Raw genomic sequence first — 24,060 nt, forward strand, 5'->3', positions numbered from 1 at the left:
CAATTGTGCCTTACCAATAATAATGTTTTTCTTCTTATTTGTGCGAATGCTGAGCGATTGTCAGGAATGCTGTTTTGCATCAAAACATCTAGACACTAATACACACAAACACTAAAATACTTTCACACTAATGCAGTTGCGCATAAAAAAAAATGACGTTCCTTTTTTATGCATTGATGTGTAAAAGATGCACTATTTTTGCACTATTATTAAGATTTTTGTTACTGATTATCCTCGAGACAAGCTCGCGGACAAAATAAAATGTCATAAAATCAAATAATAAATAAAATACCAAGCGTTTTACTTATACTGATAGACCATGATATGCTGTGATGTATTCATAGTGTTATAGTTTCCATTTAATGTATGTTATGCTTCTTTCTAATGTATATTGTTTTAATTGGGGGTATAAGTAAAAATTTAGTCATTGGATTACATTTTTTGTTTTTACTCAGGAAGTGGATACAAGTTGTGCTCTTGAGCAAGGCATCGCCACACTCATGTCAGAGTTGTGAGAAGGAAGACTTCCCTGGGCCATGCAGAGGACAACGCTGGGCTTCTGGCCAACTTTCCACTTAAATAAAAGGTACACGCGCACACACACGCACACGTACGTGCGTCACTTTTTCCTTTCAACTTCCCATCCACTCAGCAGCTCGGCTTATAGATGCATATCTAAAATATGACAAGCCTTCTGAAATCATCATCTGTGCTTGCACACAAACACGCACACTGATGTTTGTCTGACAAACAAAAGCAGCACTTAGGCTATGAGGGGATATGGTGGGGGAGAATGGGTGATATTCCAGAGTGGTTAACATATGTTGTTATATGTGTTTTTTTTCTTGCCCACTGATTTGTATCTTCTTATCAGAAAATAGCTGGTGGGCTGAAATGCGCCCCATCAAACTGATGTCAGGGCCCCATGAGGCATCAGTCTGACGCTTTGAGAAAAAAAAAAAATCACTCTTTGTATGAAATATGGAATTATTCTAATGGTCACATTGCTACAGATATTGCTGCTGTTATATATATATAAAAAAAGTATGAACAAATTTGTTGAAAAATATTTTTACACACACTCACACTAATACACACACACACACAACTCAAAGAAATTGGAGATACGGTAGATGCTTTTTGTTGTCCATAATAGTAATAGCAATAACAATGGCAATAATAATACTAATCATGCATCTTTATCAGAATCATCTTTATTTGCCAAGTATGTCCAAAAAACACACAAGGAATTTGTCTCCGGTAGTTGGAGCCGCTCTCGTACGACAACAGACAGTCAATTGACAGAGAACACTTTGGAGACATAAAGACATTGACAAAAAAAAAAACAGTCACTGAGCAGTAAAGGGTTGCTAGTTATCTGGTAATGCCGGTACATTTATTTATTTTTATTTTTTTTGGACAATTGTGCAAAAAGATGCAGAGTCCACTAGCACTTAGAGCAGTTCGAATGACTAATATTGCAACTGTCCGGTGCAATGCCCATTGTGCAAGGGGCGCTGAGACTTCAAGGAGTGTATGCGGTTTAAAGTGACGAGTAGTGCGATAATCTGGGACAATGTTGGTGAAGGGCACCTTTCTACACATCAGGTCACCTTACAGACAATAGAGTGTTCAATTTTGGGCATGGGTCTTTGAGACTTTTTGCGCATCTTGTTTTGACAGACGTCCACCAAATTCCATGGCGATCGGTCAAACAGGGGTTTGGGAGCTATTTTATTTTTAGACTTTCTAGGACCCGGTGCTGACTGAGTTTTGGGGGATCGTATTTGTGATTCCTAAAATGTACATACAGTTTTACCAGTACTGTATACACGGGCTTGTAAAAATTGATGAGTTTTCTGGTATGCTGAGGTGCCCAAAAAGCGGAAGAAGAATAAACAGGAACTCCAAGGAGGGCCTTCATTTCAATACCTGTTGCTCAGGTTCTAACAAGAAACGAATATACTTGTGAAAATTATAAGATTATGGGACATAGAATAAGCTATTTTGAAGAGGTGTGATTTGAAAGCAGGTAAGGGATGTTGTGAGTGCCTTTAAGTCAGGGGTGTCCAACCTTTTTGCAAAGAGGGCCAGATTTGGTCAGATGTAAATGTATGGGGGCCGACCATTCGGCCTGACATTCCTCGAACCATTTCCATTGTAAATGAACATGTAAATATGTAACTATATCACTTCGCTGTCTGCAGCTAGGTCGATATTGCAAATGAGAATCGGTTTTCAATTGCATTACCAGGATAGTTATAATACATTAAATACAAATGAACCATTTTATGAAAGTTGACTGAATTTTTTTAGAAACGTATTTATTGATTTTGTTTTAACAAATCACATCCCAATGCATTTTGACAAAGAATAGTATAGTGACTATACTATTCTGTCATCTGATTTGACTATAGTATAGTCAAATCAGAAATTTGACAAAACTGTGGTTTGATCATCACAAAAAATCGATTCACTGAGACTCGTAGCTCGCCTTTGTAGAATTTTCATTTGACTTACGGGCTCTTGTGAAAAAGCGCTGCTGTGCTATCAAAACAGCTTCCAGTTGCTTCAGTTTTTCGGCGCGTTTGTTCGCCGTTAGCTTGTCGTAGTTAGCATGTCTGGTAATGCTTCTTAATATTAAATTCTTTGAAAACACCCACAGTCTCTTGGCACAGTTGTTTCGTATGTCAGTGAAATAATCCACTTGTCCTGGACACGGCGGCCCTCGTTGTCAACTTTCCTCATTTTACTTTCAGTTGCTATTTTAGAAATGGGCTAAAAACATACCACATGGGTAAAAGTTCACACAAGGGTCACGCGACGAGAGTGCGGCCACAGGTCTACTCCCACCCTCTGGTGAAATATAAAATGGCTTTTTTTTTGTATGTGTGTGTTGTTTACTGTGGTAAACTGTGCTGGCGGGCCACATATTATTGATTTTATGACATGATGCTTCAGGCCGGAGGAAATTTGGACACGGGCCGGATTTGGCCCGCGGGGCGGACTTTGGCATGCCTTCTTTAAGTAATTTCCATTGTGCTCACAGCCACTAGGAGTCACTTATGCACTGTACTGTTTAATATTGTGCTGTTGCTGTAACATGATCCTTGATTCATTTCTTTCCTTGGCAAAATTCTACGAAAATAGGGTTAAAACCATCCATCCATTTTCTGAGCCGCTTCTCCTCATGAGGGTCGCGGGCGTGCTGGAGCCTATCCCAGCTATCATCGAGCAGGAGGCGGGGGTACACCCTGAACTGGTTGCCAGCCAATCGCAGGGCACATACAAACAACCAACCATTCGCACACACATTCACACCTACGGGCAATTTAGAGTTGTCAATGAACCTACCATGGATGTTTTTGGGATGTGGGAGGAAACCGGAGTGCCCGGAGAAAACCCACGCAGGCACGGGGAGAACATGCAAACTCAACACAGGCGGGGGATTGAACCCCGGACCTCAGAACTGTGAGGCAGACGCTCTAACCAGTCGTACACCGTGCCAGTTAAAACCAAGAATACATTAAAAAAAAAAAAAAGCAAACCTTAAACTTACTATAGGATAATATTAACTTAACCGTTAGCCAGGTAGTGCAAAAATAAGAATACAAACAAACAACTTCCATATACTTTGACTTGCAGCAACATTATAGTAGCCCGGTGGTTAGAATGTATGCGTTGTAGTTCTGATGTTCTGGGTTCAAACCTCAGCTCAGGCCCTCCTTTGTGGAGTTTTTATTTATTTATTTTGTTGGGGTACTCCGGCTTCCTCCCACATCCTAAAAACCACTGCACACAAATAGGAATCAGCATGTCATTGTTGATTATTCATATCATCCTTATTGACTTTTATCATGCTTATTTAATTACTCGAAATTTCAAACAGATCAAGACGTAACACAAAATAATAACTAGAAATATTGCTCAACCTTACTATTTATACACAACTCATTACACACATCGACCACAATTTGCGCTTTTATAGATGTTTTAAACAAATTTAGAATATGTATTGCACTGATTATTTTATAAAGCCTAAAAGGTGGCTTCGTGGTTAACACGTCTGCCTCACAGAGCTTCGCAGTTTCAATATCCGGGTACTGTGGCTTCCTCACACGTCCTCAAAATGTGTACTTTAGTTTAATTGAGAAGTTTATTGTGAATGTGAGTGACTGCTTGTTTTTCTGACGCTATATGGTATGTGCCCTCCCATTGCCTGGAGAACAATCCAGGGTGTACCTGCCTCTCGCTGAAAGTCAGCTCGTATAGGCTTAGTTTACCTGAGACCTTAATGAGGACAAGTACTACAGAACATGTACGTATAGACACGGTGACTTGAAATTGTAGTTAATTGTTACTTATAATTAACAAAGTGTGAGTAAAACTTTTTGCTCCTTGTACACGCTAATCATGTCCTTGTTTTTTTGTCTACCAGTGAGAGTGAAAGGCAGCAACTGAACCAAAGCAGGAAGTCATCACTTGCAGAGGCATTGAGAGCCTTCACTCATGCTCCGGTTCAGCATATTCTATTCTATTTTTTTTAATTTTTTTTGTGGACATGACCTGATGGTCAAAGTTGCCGACTTGGCCTCGGTGTCAAGTCGCATGCGCCGCCGAGGGGATCACATGATCACTTGTGACAGGAGTCACAGGGAGTCAAGTGGGGTCACCAGGAGTATCCTGGCGTCCTGCTCGTTTAATCACCCGTTTATTTGTTTAACAGCCAAACTATGCCGGGGAGAGATGCAGGAAAAGCAGGAAGTGAAAGTTAAGGGATAACCGTGGATTTAGCTCATTTTTAACCACACTTTTGTACACTGATAACTAGATAGATGGCTTGAGATGGATAGATGGATAGGAAGATAGATAAATTGATAGAGATCAAGAAATAGTTACAGTACACCAGTGGTTCTCTTTTTACACCTAAAAAAAATTCTTAGCGCTCCAATTGCCACTATAATGAAAACAATAAACAATACTCAACTCTACAAATTTTTTAAAAAAGAGCAACCACAGTAGCGTAGTAGGCCTAAATGTTCATAAAAAAACGAGGCAGGTGTTTTATTCCTAAAGAGTATGTTTAATATTATTGTAAGCCACTGTAGCCTTATGCACAATTTTAAGATTATGAATGCGCTTAAATATAGGAAACTAAAAAAACTGTACTGTAATGATTTTCTAAACATGTATTTCACATAAAAGTTAGATACAATTTGTACCTGAATAAATATTTGGAAACAAGCAGACACAAATGAAAATTAATGCAAATATATTGTTAAAGTTAAATACCACTAAAATGTACTTAACAAACGTAATGTACTGGACAAAGTAATAATAATAATAATAATAAAGTTTTAGCCACTGTAACATTTTGCACAGTTTAAACATTTAATTCAGTGATTGTTTTTTCACGTACCACTAGAGGGAGCCCGCGTACCACACTTTGAAACTCAAGACACTGGATAGGTGGATAGACAGAGATTAATTTTACATTTCATCAGGTAAATAAATCTACCTTAGATCTTTTATAATAATCTAAAATTATATATATATATATATATATATATATATATATATATATATATATATATATATAGCTCCAGCACGCCCGCGACCCTAGTGAGGTGAAGCGGTTGAGAAAATGGATGGATGGATATATATATATATATATATATATATATCCATCCAGCTTCAATGCCGAACTCATTTGCATCGACCTAATTCACAGTTACAAAAGTGCTCCTACTGTATTCTCACTCTTCTCAGGAAATGGGAACGTTTTATCTATACTCCCTTCATGTAAGTGTAGCAATAATCTTCATATATATATATATATATATATATATATATATATAGAGTGAGAGAGAGAGAGAGAGAGAGAGAGAGAGAGAGAGAGAGAGAGAGAATAAATTTGACTAAACGATGAAAAGAAAGCGTGAGCAGGGATTTCAAGGAAGCTTGTTGCTGCCCTCTTTTGGCAGGGAGTGGTAACTGCTGATGTGATGGTGGAACATACTGGCGAACACATATTACAGTCTGTACATTTTTATATTTTCATGACTGTACCTTTTAATATGTTATATATCTAAATAATTGAAGTTTATTTTTCGAAAAGATGTTATGTTGATTTTTATCATGCAGATTTAGTGCATCGTTTTCTCTCACCAGAATAAGAGAAAAAATTGTGACAGAATTGTATGATATCCTAAAGCCAACTTTAGCCTGTTAAGTATTAAAACAGATTTAATAATAACTATTTGTGACTCTTATGCTGCTTGTCAGACAAATAATCTCATTACTATGGAGGCTGCAAACCTGTTTTTGCAGACACATACAAAAAATGTCAAATTGCCACATTGATTATGGTCATGATGCACATGGAGGAAGCAGAATATTTGCATCTCATTGAAATTGTAATATCCCAGTCTGAGTCAAACAATGCCGAGCTCATTTGCATAGACCTAATTCACAGTCACAGTCACAAAAGTGCTCCTACTGTATTCTCACTCTTCTCAGTAAATGGGAACGTTTGGTAACAATTCATATTTATATCTATTCTCCCTTCATGTAAGTGTAGCAATAATCTTCTTTTCACAATACAAAGGCATACAAGTCAATGTCCCTCCAGATAACTATGTGTCTTTACCAGGAACATAAAGATACAGATATTCTGCCAATTTACACTGTTACTTTGCCAATGGCAACGAAATTAGCAACTTTGAAGGTTAAAAACCCCAATGACATGTCATCTTACTCCTACAATGATGTATAATGGCAACAATCTGTATATAGTCATCTTTTTTTCGTGTGTGTGTGGATGAGTTTGAAAACCGGGTGGGGCTATGTATATTAACTGACTATTTGTGCTGCTGTTAACGTCCACTCTGCATACAGAAGTAAATATGAACAGCAGAAAGAATTGTCAGCAGAATTGTATGGATGAAAAAAAAAGATATATAGTATGTATTTACTAAATACGATAATGTATATGTAAGTATGGATTTCATCCATCATCAACTGCTTAAAGTACTCTTCATGTATCAATAAATAGTCAATATAAGTGTTTCCTGATTTTTTATTTTTTTATTTATTTATTTTTTTTTTACCCCAAGTACCACATCAAAACATATAATTTTCAAAGAATACTGAATAGGTCTAAACATGCAGTGATTTCTCCAGATTCTCTGAACCTTTTGATGATATTATGGACCGTAGATGATGAAATCCCTAAATTCCTTGCAATTGTACGTTGAGGAACATTGTCCTTAAACTGTTCGACTATTTTCGCTCCTTTTATACCCATTCATGGCACCCACCTATTCCCAATTAGCCTGTCCACCTGTGGGATGTTCCAAACAGGTTTTTGATGAGCATTCCTCAACGTTATCAGTGTTTTTTGCCACCTGTCCCAGCTTTTTTGGAACGTGTTACAGCCATAAAATTCCAAGTTAATGATTATTTGCTAGAAACAATCAAGTTGATCAGTTTGAACATTAAATATCTTGTCTTTGTAGTGTATTCAATTCAATATAGGTTGAACATGATTTGCAAATCATTGTATTCTGTTTTTATTTGTTTAACACAACGTCCCAACTTCATTGGAATTGGGATTGTAAATGTGGACAGCAACCCATTAGTCAGACCATTCTTGCTCTTGTTCACTTTCACTTCTGTACATAGCACTATTTATTCATGTATATTTTGCCAATTGCCCCCCACATGCACAATTTGGTCACCGTGTAACTTGAAATCCAGTTTAAGTGTCTTTTTTTTTTTACGCATGGTTTTTTTACCAGGTTTCTCTTCCTTCGAACTATCTGTTTAATAATTTACATAAAGGATGTTCAAGTTACAGCGATGCGTGGCTGCGTCCACAACAGTGAAATAGCGACAGTAATGAGAAATTCAATAGCAGGGACACACGAGAGGGTGTGTGTGCTCTATTGTAGGCCAGTGGTCGGCACACTTTGTTATGCCACACTAGCATCACTGAAACAATATCACAGGCATTTTTTTTCCCTGTCCAAAAATGTACGTATATACATATGACAATTGTTTAATATTCATAAATACAATTAAAACAATTATCCAAATGCATTCATTTTTATACATTTCACTTTTGTACATATGCACTATCTATTTATTCATGTAATTTGCAACAAAAATGTTTATAAAATATTAAACAACTATGAACGTAAAATAACATTTTGCATCTTTGCTTAATCATCCATCCATCCATTTTCTGAGCCGCTTCTCCACACTAGGGTCGCGGGCGTACTGGAGCCTATCCCAGCTGTCATCGGGCAGGAGGCGGGGTACACCCTGAACTGGTTGCCAGCCAATCGCAGGGCACATACAAACAAACAACCATTCGCACTCACAGTCATGCCTACGGGCAATTTAGAGTCTCCAATTAATGCATGTTTTTGGGATGTGGGAGGAAACCGGAGTGCCCGGAGAAAACCCACGCAGGCACGGGGGAGAATATGCAAACTCCACACAGGCGGGGCCAGGGATTGAACCCGGGTCCTCAGAACTGTGAGGCTGACGCTCTAACCAGTCCGCCACCGTGCTGCCTTGCTTAATCATATATACTGTAAATATAGTATATATAAATGTATTTTTTTCATTTTAAAATTAAATACACTTACACCTTAGAATTTTTAATTCTCTCCATATGAGTATTAACAATTTATTAATTAAACAAAAAAAACGTATATCAATAAATTATCAAATAAAGTTAAAATACTTTTTGCAGATTTGTTTTTTTTTAAATTTATAGGAAAAGTACTTACCGGTATTTATACATACATGATACATATATAATTTTTAATGTAAATGATTAATCACATCTAACAATTAAAATGAAAAATTAAAATATGAACTATTTATTTTTCAAAAAATAAAGTTAATGTAATTATACAGATGTAAACAAGCTGTAATTCCCCACTGATTCCATTGGTGATAATCACTTCTTTTGCGCAACACCTTTATGTGCGGTGGACAGGCCACGCCCACTTCCTGCTCACCTGTATATAAGCTTACCTTGCAGCAACAGCAGCAATGAGTCTCTGTTGCCCCCATTGAGCCCGATCGTCATATCTAACCGGTTGTTTGTCTCAAGAACATCTTGGTGAGTTAAATATCATTAATCTTTTATTTTAGGTCATTATAGATATGATAAGTCACTCTCAAAAATGATCTGTCTGTGATATAAAATTAGCCCTAATTTGACATGCATGACGTTTGTTTTTCTGTCACTGCTTACATTGCGATATACGCGAAAAAGAAAAACAATAATGTCAATCAAAAAGTGCCTGTCCTAGCCAACAAAGAATTCCCTTGTCTCCGTTACGGAATGCACCATGAATCATATTTAGCTCATCATTTTCCCATGTGAACAAGGAGTCTGTCTGTCCCCTGATGGCTCCTCTGTCGCGTTGCCAGGATCAAGTGACAGACACACAGAGAGGTTCCCTTGCCGGCTAATCCGCCTCTCGAACGCACCATGGCCAGTGCACACGAACAAACTCCCAAACACACACACATGCACGTACACACACACATACACACACAACGTGACGCACAAAGGCCGACTGTCCAACATTCACACATTGACTTGTTCAATCTACAGGAAGTAAGGTGACACCTGCAACAGAGAATGTCAAATGAGCCTACAGAGAAAGAAAGATTACAACAGTGTCAATTTTATATGAAAAAAAAGACTTTGCATAAAAGTAAAATGTGGCTTAATGATGTCATGACATACAGTGGACATAAAAAGTCTACACACTCTTGTTCAAAGTCTTGAAAAAATTAGACCAAAATAAATCGTTTCAAAACCTTTTCCACCATTCATGTGACCAGTGACCTTTCATCTTTCATTGGACCCTAGCAAAATATCCCAAACACATGAGAGAAAATCTGTTATGGTATATGAAACCAAGGTAGAATTTTTTGGCCATAATTGCAAAAGGTATGTTTGGCCCAAACACAACACTACTTATTAACAAACGAACACGTTACGTTTATGTAAATTAACTTCAGGAGAAAATATGACTTGATTTGTTTAACATTGCGGCTCTTTTCCCCAATATGGCCCTAATATTCCTTTGTGTGCTGTGGCACAACCCCCCCCCCAAAGACTTTTCTTGAATGCAAAAGGGATCTTATTATCATAATAATTGACTTTATGAGTGCATTCTGATAAGAGCATTTACATTTAGATGAGTTTGACGGGTTTTTTTTCTTCTTTTTTCTGTTTTTAATGGAAGCGTTGTTGAGATGGACACCCTGAAGAGGCGCTGACCTCAAAGTCAGTGGTGGCCTGGGTGCAGATGCTACACGATGGTCTCCCACTCATTTTAAGAGCCATTTTCATCATGTTGAGTGGTCTTCAAGAGTACTTGTGCCTATGAAGAAACATTTGCTTAAGGGCTGTCACATAGTCAGATCTTAGGTGATACTTCAGAAGAAAGGCCATGAATTCATGTTCATGGTGTGTCTAAACGAGCGAGGTGCACACATACAAATTTTTAACATCATCAGGCATTTTTAAAACGTTAAGAGAGCCCACCACGCATGCTGAGGAAAAACTTGCTTGCTGTAGTACCAATACTGCCCTGTGAGAGGCAGCATAGTGCCGGAAGAAGAAACAGTGGTCGTAGAAGAAGATATAGATGGTAGGCTAACAATTTTTTTGCAAACGTTGTAAAAACTGTACAGTTCAAATCAAAACTGTACAGACAGTGTGAACTGAATGAACTGAAAGTGGTGGCATAGTTAAAATCTCTCGCGCCCCACACCACAGAATAATCACTCAGGGTAATCTTCAAGAGACATCTGACAATCGGGCCTTTGCTGAAGGCGAGATAAATTGCTCACATTTGGCCCGATTGTAGGTATATGTCCACCCCGCTTACGTCTTGTGTATCCCTCTACCACAGCCCCTCATCATGGCCTCCAGTATGTCACTTCGGGGTTACTCCGTAAGTCGTCAGCCGTCTTTCTCCAGCCGCTCCCTGATGGATACTGGCCGCTCCCGCGCCTCCGTCTCGTTCTCCGCCGGCGGCGCCCTGACCCGATCGGCGTCAATCAGCCACGACCTCAACGGCCCGGCCGGCCTGCAGCTGAACGGGGTGCACGGCAACAGCACCAACGAGAAAGAGGCCATGCAGAGTCTCAACAACCGTCTGGCCAAGTACCTGGACAAGGTCGAGTTCTGTCGGGGTTCTTGGTCAGGAGCCGAAGATGAAGAAACAATGTTATTGACGCGCTTTCATCGTGCGAGCTCTTTTTGTCCTCGCAGGTGCACTCGCTGGAACGCTCCAATGCCGACCTGGAGATGAAGATCAAGCAAGTGATGATTGAACGCATTCCCAAAGGTCACGACATGGACTCCATGATGGCCCAGGCTCATGCGATCGAGCAGGAGGTAGTCAAGACACACAAGAAAGTCCAGCACCCTAGTTAATATTATGCTACCTGCTTTGACTGAACCAAAATAGTTACACTTTAGAAATCCTGCGGTGTGTTATGACTTTTGGGGGGAGAAAGGTGGGTACTTTTTAATACATTACATTCATAACACAATACATTCTACTGAGCTGGCCAAATTTAAATTTTTAAAACAAAAAACTCACTTCTATATTTGGAATAATTCTGTCACCATCATAAAGCCTTCATTGCCAGTAATGATGCCAGAAAATGAGTGACAGCTAACCCCACCTGCTGTATTGTTGAATCGGTGTCGAGCATGGCTTTCGTCACCATGAAGAAGATTGTCTAACTTTTGGGCATTCAAAGTTATAGTTGCCACTGTAGTTTCATTTTACAAATACTGCACAATAGTTCTTTGACTTACAAATTGAATTCATTCCATGATTGAGCTTGTATCTCAGTTTACTGTTATTTCAAATTATTGAGTGTAGGGCAGATTCTGTAGCGTTCGCTGCCGCCATCAACCTCCATCGTACTTCAAAATTTTGACTTTCAACAAAAAAAGCAGAAACTCGACTGAGTGAGGCCTTGTAACTCAGAAAACGCTGTGCACTTGTCAGTCAAGTCACCACATACATGCACTTAAATTGAGCACCACGTGGAGTTGTGGTCAGCACATCTGCCTCACACTTCTGATGTTCAGGATTCCAATCCCACATTACTGACTTCCTCCCACTTTCCACAAACATGCCTGTTGGGTTCATAAGACTCTAAATCAGGGGTGTCAAACTCATTTTCATTGTGGGCCACACTGTAGTTCTGATTACTCTCAGAGGGTCATTATGACTGTAATAATCATATAAAAATATAATCACCCAATTATATTATTACGTGTCCACCATTGCCACTGCATTTATTATAATATACTGAATGTTTTTGACAACAAATTGAATTTGAAATCAGAGAGCCATAGAAAATAGTAACAACAACCATATATTTAAGTTTGCAACCATTGTTGAATTTATGTTAAAAGGGGACTTGGATGGAAAAATGCTTGTAATAGCTGTAAAAATGAAGAAAATGTGCAATGTTGGTAGAGATTTTCTGCCGAAACGAAAATAACAGATCCAATTAGCAAATAGTAGATCCACTTTATTTGCTCTATAGCGGGCCATACAAAATTATGTGGTGGGCCGGATCTGGCCCTCAGGCCTTGAGTTGACACCTGTGCTCTCCATTGTCCATATGTGTGACCATATGTGAGTGTGAATGGTGGTTTGTCTATATGTGCCCTGTGATTGGCTGGGGACCAAAGTCAGCTGGGACAGGCCCAGGAAATGGAAGGATGAAGCTGCCATGCAACTGACTGTGTGTGTTAGTCTCCGATCGCCCCTCTTGACACATTCACCTCCTGTTAATGTTTATTAGGTGAGGAAGAAGACCTTGGAAAATGCTCGTCTCATGTTGGAAATTGATAACGCCAGACTGGCTGCCGATGACTTCAGGATCAAGTGAGTAGTTAATGATAACTCCGAAATGTACTTCCTCGACACATCTGCCACTCCTCCACAGTTGGCTAGAAAGTTTTTGACTAATACAGCTGACTAACAACCAAGAACAAGCGATTAAAACAGAAACTTATGCCATCTTCTGTCAAACTAGATGGGAGACTGAGCTGGTGATGTGTCAGTCGGTGGAGCGAGACTGCATGGCGCTGAAGAAGGCCAAGAGTGACCACGAGCAGATTATTGCCTCCCTCAGGGGCGACCTGGACAGCCTAAAAGAGGAACTTTACTTCCTTAGGAAGAACCACGAGGAGGTAGTCTGGGCACCTCATCTCCCCCTGGGCTCATCTTTTTAATTTCCTCTTCAGTCATCCTTATGCAAAAACAGTCTTAGCCCTATATTGGAACCATATTATCACCATACAAAAGAAAACATGTATGCCCACATTGTCAATGTTGTTATTTTAATTTTACCCCCCCCCCCCCCCCAAATATGAGATTATCTTAAATTTAAAATGATAATAATCTTATTATTAATTTTTTTTTTTTACTTCAAAGTTTTAAATTAACCAAATTTGGACATAGGGTACATGCTTTTTATTTGACAGCAAGTATATTTTTCAAAATGGACTGCACTTTCTTCCCTCTTAGACAGAAAGAATCATGAAACATTCTTTTGTATCGATGAATTGTATTGTATGACATATTATCTTTATATATTATCTTTATAGAATACATAAAATATGTAATGTATATAAATAATGTAATACAAATATTAAGAATTTATGTAAACCTGTCTACTGTTGAATTTTCAAGTATTTTAAAGAGAGCCCTATAAAAGTGATACATTTTAAAGAGATAAAAACGTTTTTTTTTTTTTTTTAATTAGAAAGTCAAGTCAAGTTACAAAAATCAAACATTATCTCTTAGTTTAAGAAAAACAAAATTAATACACTGGATTCATTCGCTTAATATTCAGATTAGTACATGTAGCAATTGTAGTCATTCAATTGCATTGAAATACATTATTTTAATATATTATTATGATTATTTTAATACTAGTACTGCCTAAAATGGAGTCTGTTTTTTTTTTGTTTTTTTTAGTCAACATTATCTTAGTTTTTATTTTAAAGTTGAATTTTGGGTCATTTTTCACTCCCACTTAAACAGCAAGAGGGCAGTATACATTTGACTGACCCAATTTGGTGGCTGAAAGTGGTCTTTGGGGGTCCTTTGGTTACAGCAGACACAAAGAGCTGGTAGATCTTATTACACTAGACCAGCCGCTTCTGTCCACTCAACTCATGTGACGTATAATATAGCCAGGAAACGTACTACTAGGACAAAACTGCCCTTATCTACATGGAATGATAGTTTCAACATAAAGCTATAAGGAACATTAGAACTAGACCGCACAGTGTTTTCCCTGCAACTAAATGACAAAACCAAAGATGGAGATCTACTATATCTTTTTATTCAACTAATTAGAGATGGAAGCATCGTCCCACTACTTTGTTCAAAGGGTCAACTGTAAGCTGAGCTTTACTTCATCAACTATTAATGTGCAAAATTTGAATAACGTACAAGCCCTCACATTTTCATTAAATGGGCACCTCTTCCACATGTGCATGTATCAGCGTGAAATATATTTCAATGGTGTAAAAGAGACTTTTATGATATTAATTCATAAAGCAACATCTCTTCTCCTGTAGGAACTCGAGCAGATGAAGTCTCGAATAGCCCGAGATGAGGTGAACGTGGAGGTGGACTCGGCCCAGGGACCAGAGCTGGGAGCCATCCTGTCTGAGCTGCGGATCCAGTACGAGGGCATTGTCAAGAAAAACAAGGAACATGCCGAGCACTGGTACCGCAAGAAGGTACACAAGCATCCAGCTGTCTACTGATGTCCATGGCATGTTGTTTCATAGCACTGTACTGTAAATATTTGTACAAAAAACAAGTTGAAGTAAAGTTTTTCCTTCTCCTGTTGCAGCTGGAGACGGTGCAGAATGATGTGAAGGAGAGCAATGAGGCCCTGAGAGGTGCGCAGAGCGAGTTGGTCGAGAGGCAGCGCTTCCTTCAAACACTCGAGGTGGAGCTGGAGAGTTTGCACAAGCAGGTGATTGGCTGCACTGCAAAGTGATACATAAAACAAAAAGCATACCATAAGCTCACAAACACAGTGAATTAGGTTGGATTTTTTGAATGATTTAGTATTTGGAAGCTGGTATAGTATCTGGTAATACTGTAGGTCCTAGAAGGAATAAGGAAGAAGGTAGTCTGTATTAATATTCAGGCATTGTTGTTGGTTGTTGCCAGTAGGTAGCAGGTGGTTGAAGGCATTTGTATTGCAACAGGACCCAGTTTTGGTGTCTACCTTCATTTTACTGTCGCATAGCGGGACCTTGAGAAATCCTCCGTTTGTTTGGCCGATCTTATGTTGACAGTAAACACATTTCTGCAGCGACAGCAACCCACTGTTGAGTCAGGGTTGATTCCCAATGACGAGTCGGCTGAATGTGTCTCGCCAGGCAGTGTTTGCTTTGGAGTGCAAGGTCTTGTCTGTTCACAGCGATTGTTGGTAATGGCCCGTGAAGTCGTCGGAGGATCAGGCTGACATTCTTGAGGTTTGAGGTCGACTGGCAGACGGAGAGAAACTTTTGCAGTCGGATAAGTAAATAACAGTAGTCAGCTTAGTCAGGTTTTTTTTATTTGGTTTTATGCTTCTCAAATGGTGATGTCGCCATCCTGCCTACACACCCCACAATAGGAACACACAAAAGAACAGGGGTTTAACCATTCCCATCCTGACTGCGTTACTTTGATGGTTTCTACCCTCAGGTTGCAGCCCTGGAGGGTAACTTGGGTGAGGCGGGTCACAAGTACTCCGCCGAGATGGAGCGTCTGCAGGTCACCCTGAATCAGCTGGAAGAAGACCTCTCGCAGCTCCGGCTGGACATGCAGCGCACCAAGACCGACTACGAGCAGCTGCTGCGCATCAAACAGAACCTGGAGATGGAGATCGCCACCTACAGGCGCCTGCTGGAGGGAGAGGAAAGGTAAAAAGCAGGCAGAAATTGCATTTCTTCACTCATTACAATGTTAATAGGGCTATCAGGGAGGGTTACAACTAGCGGTGGGTTGAGTAGCCAAAAATGGTATTCAAGGAAGATTACTGCTACTTTAAAATACAATCAATTAAACTTTAGCTCGTAGTGGAAGTGGCTAAAAAGCTCACATTTTGGTTAGCGTGTTCTTTGATGTTAGCTAACATCAGTCCTCAACAATAAGGCAGTTATTATTCCATGGTATTTGTTGATAATGTTATTTAAATCAAAGTGTTTATATTCATGAGGTGACATCTGTTTACTGTTCGTAACATGTAGTCGAGGAGTTTTTGCTGGAGGTCAAAATGTAGACGATTACAACTTTTAGTACAGTTAGCTTGTCTAGCTACCGCTTAAGTGAGTATTTGTTTTTGTTTGTGTTTTAGCATTAAGGAAGTTCCACCTCCACCAAAAAGTGAGTACTTTTGATCATTCACCTATAAAACAAAGTGCCAACATTTTTTTGTAACGTGTAACAAAGATTGTACTATACTGTATTATGAACGACCATTACACACAAAAAAAATTAAATACTGTAACAATAGATTAAGTGAAATAAAAATGAAAAGGTCATCATTATTATTGTCAAATCAAAAGTTTGAATTAATTTTTTAAGAAAGAAGTTTAGTTTTCTGATTAAAAAAAAAAGATAGTCATAATAAAGTTATGATGACAATGTGCTTACATTTGATTTGGAATTCTTACATTGATTTGTTAAAATACAATTTTATTGTTGTAAGATTACGACTTTATTCATGCAATGTTTTAACTTTAAAAACAAATAATTATCGTTACATTGCAACTTAATTTTCATATTATTTAAACTTTGTTGAAAAAAGATGACTTTAATCTTGTAACAGTGGGACATTATTCTCATAATAGCTCAATTTTGTCTCGAAAAACACCAACTCATTCCCTTGATATTACGACTTCACTCTCAAATTTAAACATTAAAAAAACACTTATAAAATCACAACTTCATTCTCATCATTTTTTAACACTTTCTTGAAAAAAGTACAACTTTATTCTTGTAACATTATGACTGGTTTCACTACTTTGTCTTGAAAAAAAATGGGCTTTTAACATTATGACCTTATTCACCTCATTTATACATTTCCTTGATATATAAAAAAATAATATTCTTATAACATTATGACTTTATTCTGGTAATGTTCACAGTTTTTTTTTTTCCACAGAAAACTTTGTCCTTGAACATCCCTGTGAATATTTCATTCATTCATTCAAAGTACAACTTAAATCTCATAACATGGAATATAATTTCAACCAGAATGCTTCTAATAGACTTATGTAGCCAATTTTGAAAGAACTTAACAATGTGTGGAGAATGTTTTTAGGGAGGTAGAGCTTAACTAGAGTTGAAACAGTAGAAAATGTTCTTTAACATTAGTATGTAATAGTTCAAACCTATGCCCGATTCTAATGTCAGGATGAGACCGTCTTGTCGAGAGAGACTAAGTCTTCAACGCATATAAATTAGTGTTAATTATTTCAACATACTCGCTCACTTGTGTGCCATTGTCTTATGATTGCGTGTGCAGAAGAGCCCGACGTTCGCACCAGGAAGATCGTGAAGGTGGTGACGCAGACTATGGTCAACGGCAAGGTGGTGGACGAATCCAGCGAGGTGGAGCAAATCGAGGAGACCAAGAAATAGGAGGTAGCATGTGGGATCCATTAATAACAAAAGCAAAAAAAGTATGTGAGAAATATGATTCATTACTGGTGGCGTTATTTGGCTCTCAACATTCTGCCTTTTGAAATGTAATCTAACATAGCTGTGCATGCTGTACTATGCTTATATTATTAGATTTGTTGGTGAAAAGGGCAGCTGACGAAGCGTTTTACAAAAGAATACTGTACCTCGAGGAAATATTTATTTCTTAGGGTATCAAAGTTTACCGTAGTGCACCTAGGACAAGCGCAAGGATAATGTTTAATCATCCTGTCTTTGTATTTTGCTCAATAAATGTTCACTTACTCTTGATGATGTGGCTAGTGCATAGCATAATTATTTCAAGTATGATGTAAGATTTTTCAATGTTGAATTCAAATTATTGCCAAGTGTAAATGCAAACTAGATCAGATCTGGTTGGAACATGGTTTGAGATTATGGCTCAGTTTTTTTTGTTTTTGTTTTGTGTGTGTGGTAATACCAGCTCAAAAATAAACTCAAATTGGTCCGAATAAAAAATGGCTGAAAATAGGCATCATGGTCATCTTAATGGCTTGCTACAACAAGCGTAAACTGAAGTAAAGAAAGTGAAAGAAAGAAGAATACTACATTTGAAGAAAAGTGTCACTAAGTAACTATAACAGTGAGTTAATTTCATACAGCAATTATTTTAATTTATACACACAATTACATTTGAATACATAAAGGCAAATAAAGTTATAAATTTGACATGAAATAATAATAATAATAATAATAAGCATTTAAAAAAGGGCCATGAGCAAAGTAGTGTCAGTCATGGTGACATTACTCTACTTGTTTTTTTCTCATCGTTTGGTTTTCTTGCACAGACGGAAGTCAGACGTTGGAGATTTAAGAGGGCGTAACATCATAGATTACATGGATTAAGTGGTCTGGTGATGTTTCAAAACAACTCCTCCTCTGCATTTTAAGCATGAAGCAGATCACATCCCCACCCAGAATTCCCACAATGTTGAAAAAATATATATAATCATGAGAAAAACAATTCCAGAATACAAGCCAATTGCTATTTTAATATTCATTTGTATTGTTTTGGACTCAGAATGAAAGTGAGTTACTGCAAATTCATAAAGTCGATCCCATCAGTGCTCAGTTAAAGTATTACAACTCTGGCATGATGCCTATTACACAATGTCTCGCCAAGCAATCGCTCACAATAGCCCCTTTTACATACAGCCCCTACGACCCTGTAGCAATCGCATTAAGTTCTTTCAAACAGAGATCCCGTAAAACTGCAGCATCGGAGCCATAACATAAGATCCGGCTTGCGTGATTTAGGCTTAATCCAGCCAAAGCACTTTTCGCGTAGCTGTGCCCGCTTTAACACAGCGGCACGGCATCCATCAGATAATAAAATATGTGATATGGTTGGAGAAACGAGTGTTATGGCAGGCCATTTGGCCATTTATTTGAAATCCTTGCTATGCATTCTTTCAGGTTGTAGGCATGGGTTTGATTAAGCGGGCCGGGGTTTCAGCGCATACAGCCGACAAGCTAGGGCTTAATTTTTCACGATTTTAAAGTCTCATTCTTTATAGTTGACAATTTAAAAAAATATATATTTTTTTATATTAAGAGGTTGATTAAATCAGGTAAGTCCGCACTGAATGTCCCCCCCCCCCCCTCACTGCTGTATTCAAAAGCACCACCATGATCCTTGCCCTCTGGCCTCCAGTAGAATTGGCATAACAGGGCTAAAGTCTGTAAACATCAGACCACTAGTAAGCCCCTCACTCTGTGTTTCACTTGTGGGGTTTGTCTGCGGGTTCTTACGGTGTATCAGGAGGGATCAGCAGCTCAGTATGTTTTCAAGCCTCACGGTGCAGGTTTTCATGCATTCACAAAACAAAGACAGAGATGTGGTTTTAGAAAAAAAACGTTTTATTTTATGTTACATTCATTCGAAGACCACAGAAGAGAGCAACTTCATAAACTTGGACTCCAGGTATAGGGGCATGTAAGGTGGTCACTCTTCTATGCTTTTATTACATCAGTCCAGGCAAACACTCAGTTCCACAGAATCCACATCACTCTCGCTTTCAAGCCACAAAAACTGCAACCAGGTGTCACCACTCGCTTCCCCACTCTCATTTCCCCTCCTCCTTAGCAAGCTCCGGACTGCAGCACGGGCTGGAACTCTCCGACCATGCAGATGTCCTCCTGCTTCTGGCGCACGATGCGCTGGATGGCGGGGGGCAGGCCACGGGGGTTCCTGGAGAAGACCAGGGAATAGCCGTCGTCGCAGCTGCCGTCTTCCTTGACGGTGCGGCAGGCGTAGGTGATGGCGTAGTTGTCGTAGTCGGTGTCGATCACCCAGTAGTTGTCGCCTAAAGCGAGTTAGGATGTTCAAACTATTAGGAAAGAGCGAGGGAAAGTAAAAAGGGATATTCATTGACACTCACCTCCGCTGGACAGGTAACTGGCCAGTCCCTGGTAGTTCATGAACATCTTGCCGGGGGTGGCGGGGTCAGGGACGGTGTACTGGGCGGCCATGTCGGCGCATACGACCCAGAAGCTACGATGTGAAAACATGGAAAATTCCTATGTTGAAAGCAACTTCTCCACGCTTTCTTAATGCTTTACAATCTGGGAAATAATTCTGAGAAAGACCTGCTCCTGTCAGTACAGTAATCCCCCGCATATTAGTGGTCACTAGTCACGAATTCACACACATGGGAAAGTTTGGAGTAAGTATGTTGAAGGGACACGCCAACTAGGAGACAAGTCTAGTATTTCGGCAAGGAGCTAAATTTAGATTGTGTTGTTAGAGGAAGTTACAGAGAGTCTTGGGCGCATGTGCACGTACACCCACACTTCTGGTGAGTGTTTCAAATCCAAATCATCTATCGACCATTCTTTTTAAGGTAATATTGTAAGTTCAAAATGCTATTAAATGATTGAATGGACAAAGGACCTCCTGGTTTTGCTTTCCGTAAGATAATTCTGAGAACTCGGGTGTCTGACTAACCCAAAAAGTGTGACGCGTCCTTTGGAGGAAGCCGTCATGCTGCCGTCATCGTCAATGGTGTACTCCGCGGAGATGTTGTCCTGCAGGAACAAGCCCTCCGGGTCTTTCTTCTGCAGAGCGTACCACTTCCCGGAGTACTGAACGCAGATCAATCAGTTAAAGATGTCAGACTTGCTTCTGATTTTGTTTTTTGTTTTTTTAATGTCAGTGACGACTTTAAGATGTACTCACCCTCTTTGGGTCAAAGTCCTGTTTGACGGTGAAGCTGTCGACCACGCACGAGGTGGACAGACAGCTCTCGATGCAGGACAGCACGACCAGCAGGAGGGCCAGCTTGGTGGATGCCATTCTGGGAGAAAATACGCAAGGTTACAACAATTCCATTTTGGGAAGAGAAGTGTTTGTTTGGGTCAAACAATCCCTAAATATCAACATATTTTTAAGGGTTAAAGTCTTCTTTCTTGCACTCTGTTTGACCCCCAGAAACATTGTAGGTTAAATCATAAATAGTTTGATAATTATTCGCTTTTTCTTCACAATCAGACTAACTGGTATCTTTGCTGGAACACTTTACATGTAAAAAATAAATAAATAAATAAATAGTCTTTGTCTTACCTTTTAGTTCAAAGTATGAGCAAGTTGTTTGTGTATATGGCCAAACATCAGATTGGGTCTGGTGTCTGCCGCTGCTTGCTTTATATACAGCCAAACGAAGACGAGCTTACGACTGATTTTCATTGCCGGGAACTAAATAAGGTGCTTAAATCTAGAGGTAATCTCGTTGGCTATAAATGCTCACCTTAAGCTGGCTTTTGTGTTCAAACCTGGCAAAGATTTACCATAAAAACAACTTTTATGTAACTGACTATAGCTGCAAGCCACACGTGTGTTTTTTAACCATTGAAGCAAGGCAGGAGTAATCGGAGAGACCCCACACAAACTCCACACAGAAAGGCTTTCAGTCCAACCCCATTTTGCTATTGCGCTCATGTTGCACTGTTCAGTGCCGATTCAGGGGCCCAAAACACATAAGGCAACACTTAAAACATCGAAAGAAACCTTTTGTTTTGCTCCACAGTTTACACAACAACATCGTTTTGGAGCCTGCAAATGCAAACATTCAAAACCAGATCTCAAAATTGAACTTTCTGAAATGTGGAAATGTCAGCGCTGTTGCTGTTGATTGTGTTGCTCAAAATAAGGACTTTGTTAAGATGTCTGCAGCAAAGCGTACATTTACTACACTGCAACTGCATCTTGAGATGAATCAGTTTTTGAGCTCACAAATGCAAATTTCAAAAGACAGTTTGGGATAAGAGCCTTATGGACAAACAGCTGGTCAAACTCAAGATCCGTCTGCCAGATCTGTATCTTTTTTTTTGTGGCTCGGGAAGGTTTGCCACAAATTTTCCTTAACTTCTGTTCAAAATTATTTATCTACCATAAAAATGATAAGAATCACATGCAGGGTAATTTATGTAATATGGTGGGCCAATTATTAGGCTCCCCATGCAGAACATAGTACAGTAGGTGAGGGACAAGGAGTGCCTTGTGCTCGAGGCACTTGCCTAGTCCATAAACAAACACAGTGCAGCTCAGCTTCTGGCTAGCAGATGTCATGGCAAGCGAAGTTCTAGCTCTTCAGATGGGGAAAAACAATAATAAAATACAAGTAGCATAATAATTCACACTTTTCAAACTGTTGCTGTTTCATCGTTTGGTTCCTAAAAAGAAGACAAACGATCGGTCGCGTTTTTTTTTTTTTATATTGTTCCGTGTAGCCATTATAATGTATTTGATTTCACAGTTGTTTTTTCTTCTTTTGCAATTCTATGTCAACAGGGAGAATTGTTTAGTTTATAATATTTACATGAAACTTTTCAAAAATACTAATATTTTGTTGTCCTCTCCTTAATGAGCTTCTTACAACGGCCCTCACATTTTTGTACTTAGTAGATCGATTGTACAGCACACGAACAAACTCCTCCCTCCTGTGAACTAGTGAACTTCCCGGATTAACCTCGGTCACCTGAGATTACTGATTTCATAATGTAACAGCATGACAATATAACCTTCCAAAAATGTCTTCTGCCTGTCTGCTTCCGTGCGTGAGTGGCTCTTTTACCCGATTAAAGAACACTTAGTTCACGTAAACATAGTAAACAGTTTCCTCAGCGCGACAGACGGAACACAAGCCAATCAAGTCAGACGATCTATTTTCTCCTCTTGGCTCTAATCCTGTTTTGTGTGGCCTGAAATGGCTCATGGACACAAATTCACTGTACAACTGCACATATTAAAAAAGATCTGTTGTAGCTACTGTAATGTAAAACTGTATATTAAGTCAAGAAATATCAAACATGATTTATGAAATACATAATTATAGTTGCGTCATTTAAAAGTAAAACAGGAAATGATCGTGTTCAATATTTTGAATTATTTGTGTTCATTTTATAATTGGTCTTTTCTATGAATACTCCAGCTTCCTCCAAAAACATGCATGTTCAGCTTAGTTGAAGACTAAATTGGTTTTTTTTGCCATTAAAGTGAGTGTGAATGGTTGTTTGTCTATATTTGCCCTGCGGTTGAGTGGCAACTAGTCCAGGGTAGACCACGCCTCTCACCCAAAGTCAGCTGGTACAGGCGCCATTTACCCTCAACCCCAAAGAGGATTTCATATGCAGCATAGAAAATGGGATAGATGGATGATAAACCCTTCCCAAACTTTGTTGGTGTACATCTCACCTTAGACATTTTTTAAAATAATTACTGGACATTACATTAAAGTTCCAAGACTGGTGTCACAACAGATATCTTTCAAATCGAAACTATTGGTTTTCTCCTTCAACAAATCCCCTGGAGTCTAACGCACTTTCCCTACTCCAGGAGGGATTCTTCTGGGATCCTCTGCAGCTCTGTCTTTATGGCCATCTTCATGTCATCAATGTCTTCAAAACGGTTCCCCTTGAGCTAGGGAAAGAGTTTAAAAAAAAAAAAAAAAATAATTATTACATTTTTGAAATCACACCGAGCCAGGTAAGTAGGGAAGTTGCTCTGGCACAGGGATGTTCTTTTGGTCCAGCAACTGTCAGATGCTCAGGGCACGGTGAGCAGGAGCGGGATGTCCTGCCACAACTCTGGCCTCTTCTCGCACACTGAACAAAGCTAATGTCACCGGATGTCTTTGTGGACGTCACGTGCTGCTTGATCCGTCTGGCCAACAATGAAGGGGAAAGATCCTAGTTTGTAGTTTGGGTTTGAAATATATCTTTTGTGACAGCAGTCCTGAAACCTTTATGACACACC

At 39.1% G+C, this 24,060-nt stretch overlaps 2 protein-coding genes across 3 annotated transcripts; one reads left to right on the plus strand and one right to left on the minus strand.

Moving 5' to 3' along the window:
- Positions 1 to 453: 453 nt before the first annotated feature.
- si:ch211-243g18.2 (uncharacterized protein LOC559906 homolog) lies at positions 454 to 18,059 on the plus strand. Of its 2 annotated transcripts, none has more exons than XM_061747658.1 (10): positions 454 to 586; positions 10,950 to 11,216; positions 11,312 to 11,437; positions 12,871 to 12,953; positions 13,105 to 13,261; positions 14,660 to 14,824; positions 14,941 to 15,066; positions 15,789 to 16,006; positions 16,441 to 16,469; positions 17,614 to 18,059. In XM_061747658.1, the coding sequence occupies exons 2-10, from the start codon at positions 10,959 to 10,961 to the stop codon at positions 17,727 to 17,729; spliced, it is 1,278 nt and encodes a 425-aa protein (XP_061603642.1). In that variant the 5' UTR covers positions 454 to 586; positions 10,950 to 10,958; the 3' UTR covers positions 17,730 to 18,059. The 2 variants fall into 2 exon arrangements, with proteins under 2 accessions (XP_061603642.1, XP_061603641.1); XM_061747657.1 differs by lacking the exon at positions 454 to 586 and adding an exon at positions 9,039 to 9,136.
- A 1,587-nt stretch (positions 18,060 to 19,646) lies between these two features.
- rbp4l (retinol binding protein 4, like) lies at positions 19,647 to 21,527 on the minus strand. The gene is made up of 5 exons (XM_061747745.1): positions 21,370 to 21,527; positions 20,986 to 21,103; positions 20,755 to 20,891; positions 20,189 to 20,301; positions 19,647 to 20,113 (listed from the first exon to the last, which is right to left on the minus strand). The coding sequence occupies exons 2-5, from the start codon at positions 21,100 to 21,102 to the stop codon at positions 19,890 to 19,892; spliced, it is 591 nt and encodes a 196-aa protein (XP_061603729.1). The 5' UTR covers position 21,103; positions 21,370 to 21,527; the 3' UTR covers positions 19,647 to 19,889.
- Positions 21,528 to 24,060: the final 2,533 nt, after the last annotated feature.

The sequence above is a fragment of the Phyllopteryx taeniolatus genome, chromosome 15 (assembly GCF_024500385.1).
Source record: "Phyllopteryx taeniolatus isolate TA_2022b chromosome 15, UOR_Ptae_1.2, whole genome shotgun sequence".
Classification (NCBI taxonomy): Eukaryota; Metazoa; Chordata; class Actinopteri; order Syngnathiformes; family Syngnathidae; genus Phyllopteryx; species Phyllopteryx taeniolatus.

Coding starts and splice junctions, on each gene's coding strand:
- si:ch211-243g18.2 (XM_061747658.1), top strand. CDS start 10,959: ATGGCCTCCAGTATGTCACTTCGGGGTTACTCCGTAAGTCGTCAGCCG. Junction 11,217..11,311: donor TGGCCAAGTACCTGGACAAG/GTCGAGTTCTGT, acceptor TTGTCCTCGCAG/GTGCACTCGCTGGAACGCTC. Junction 16,007..16,440: donor CTGCTGGAGGGAGAGGAAAG/GTAAAAAGCAGG, acceptor TTTGTGTTTTAG/CATTAAGGAAGTTCCACCTC.
- rbp4l (XM_061747745.1), bottom strand. CDS start 21,102: ATGGCATCCACCAAGCTGGCCCTCCTGCTGGTCGTGCTGTCCTGCATC. Junction 20,892..20,985: donor AGGACTTTGACCCAAAGAGG/GTGAGTACATCT, acceptor ATCTGCGTTCAG/TACTCCGGGAAGTGGTACGC. Junction 20,114..20,188: donor CAGTTACCTGTCCAGCGGAG/GTGAGTGTCAAT, acceptor AACTCGCTTTAG/GCGACAACTACTGGGTGATC.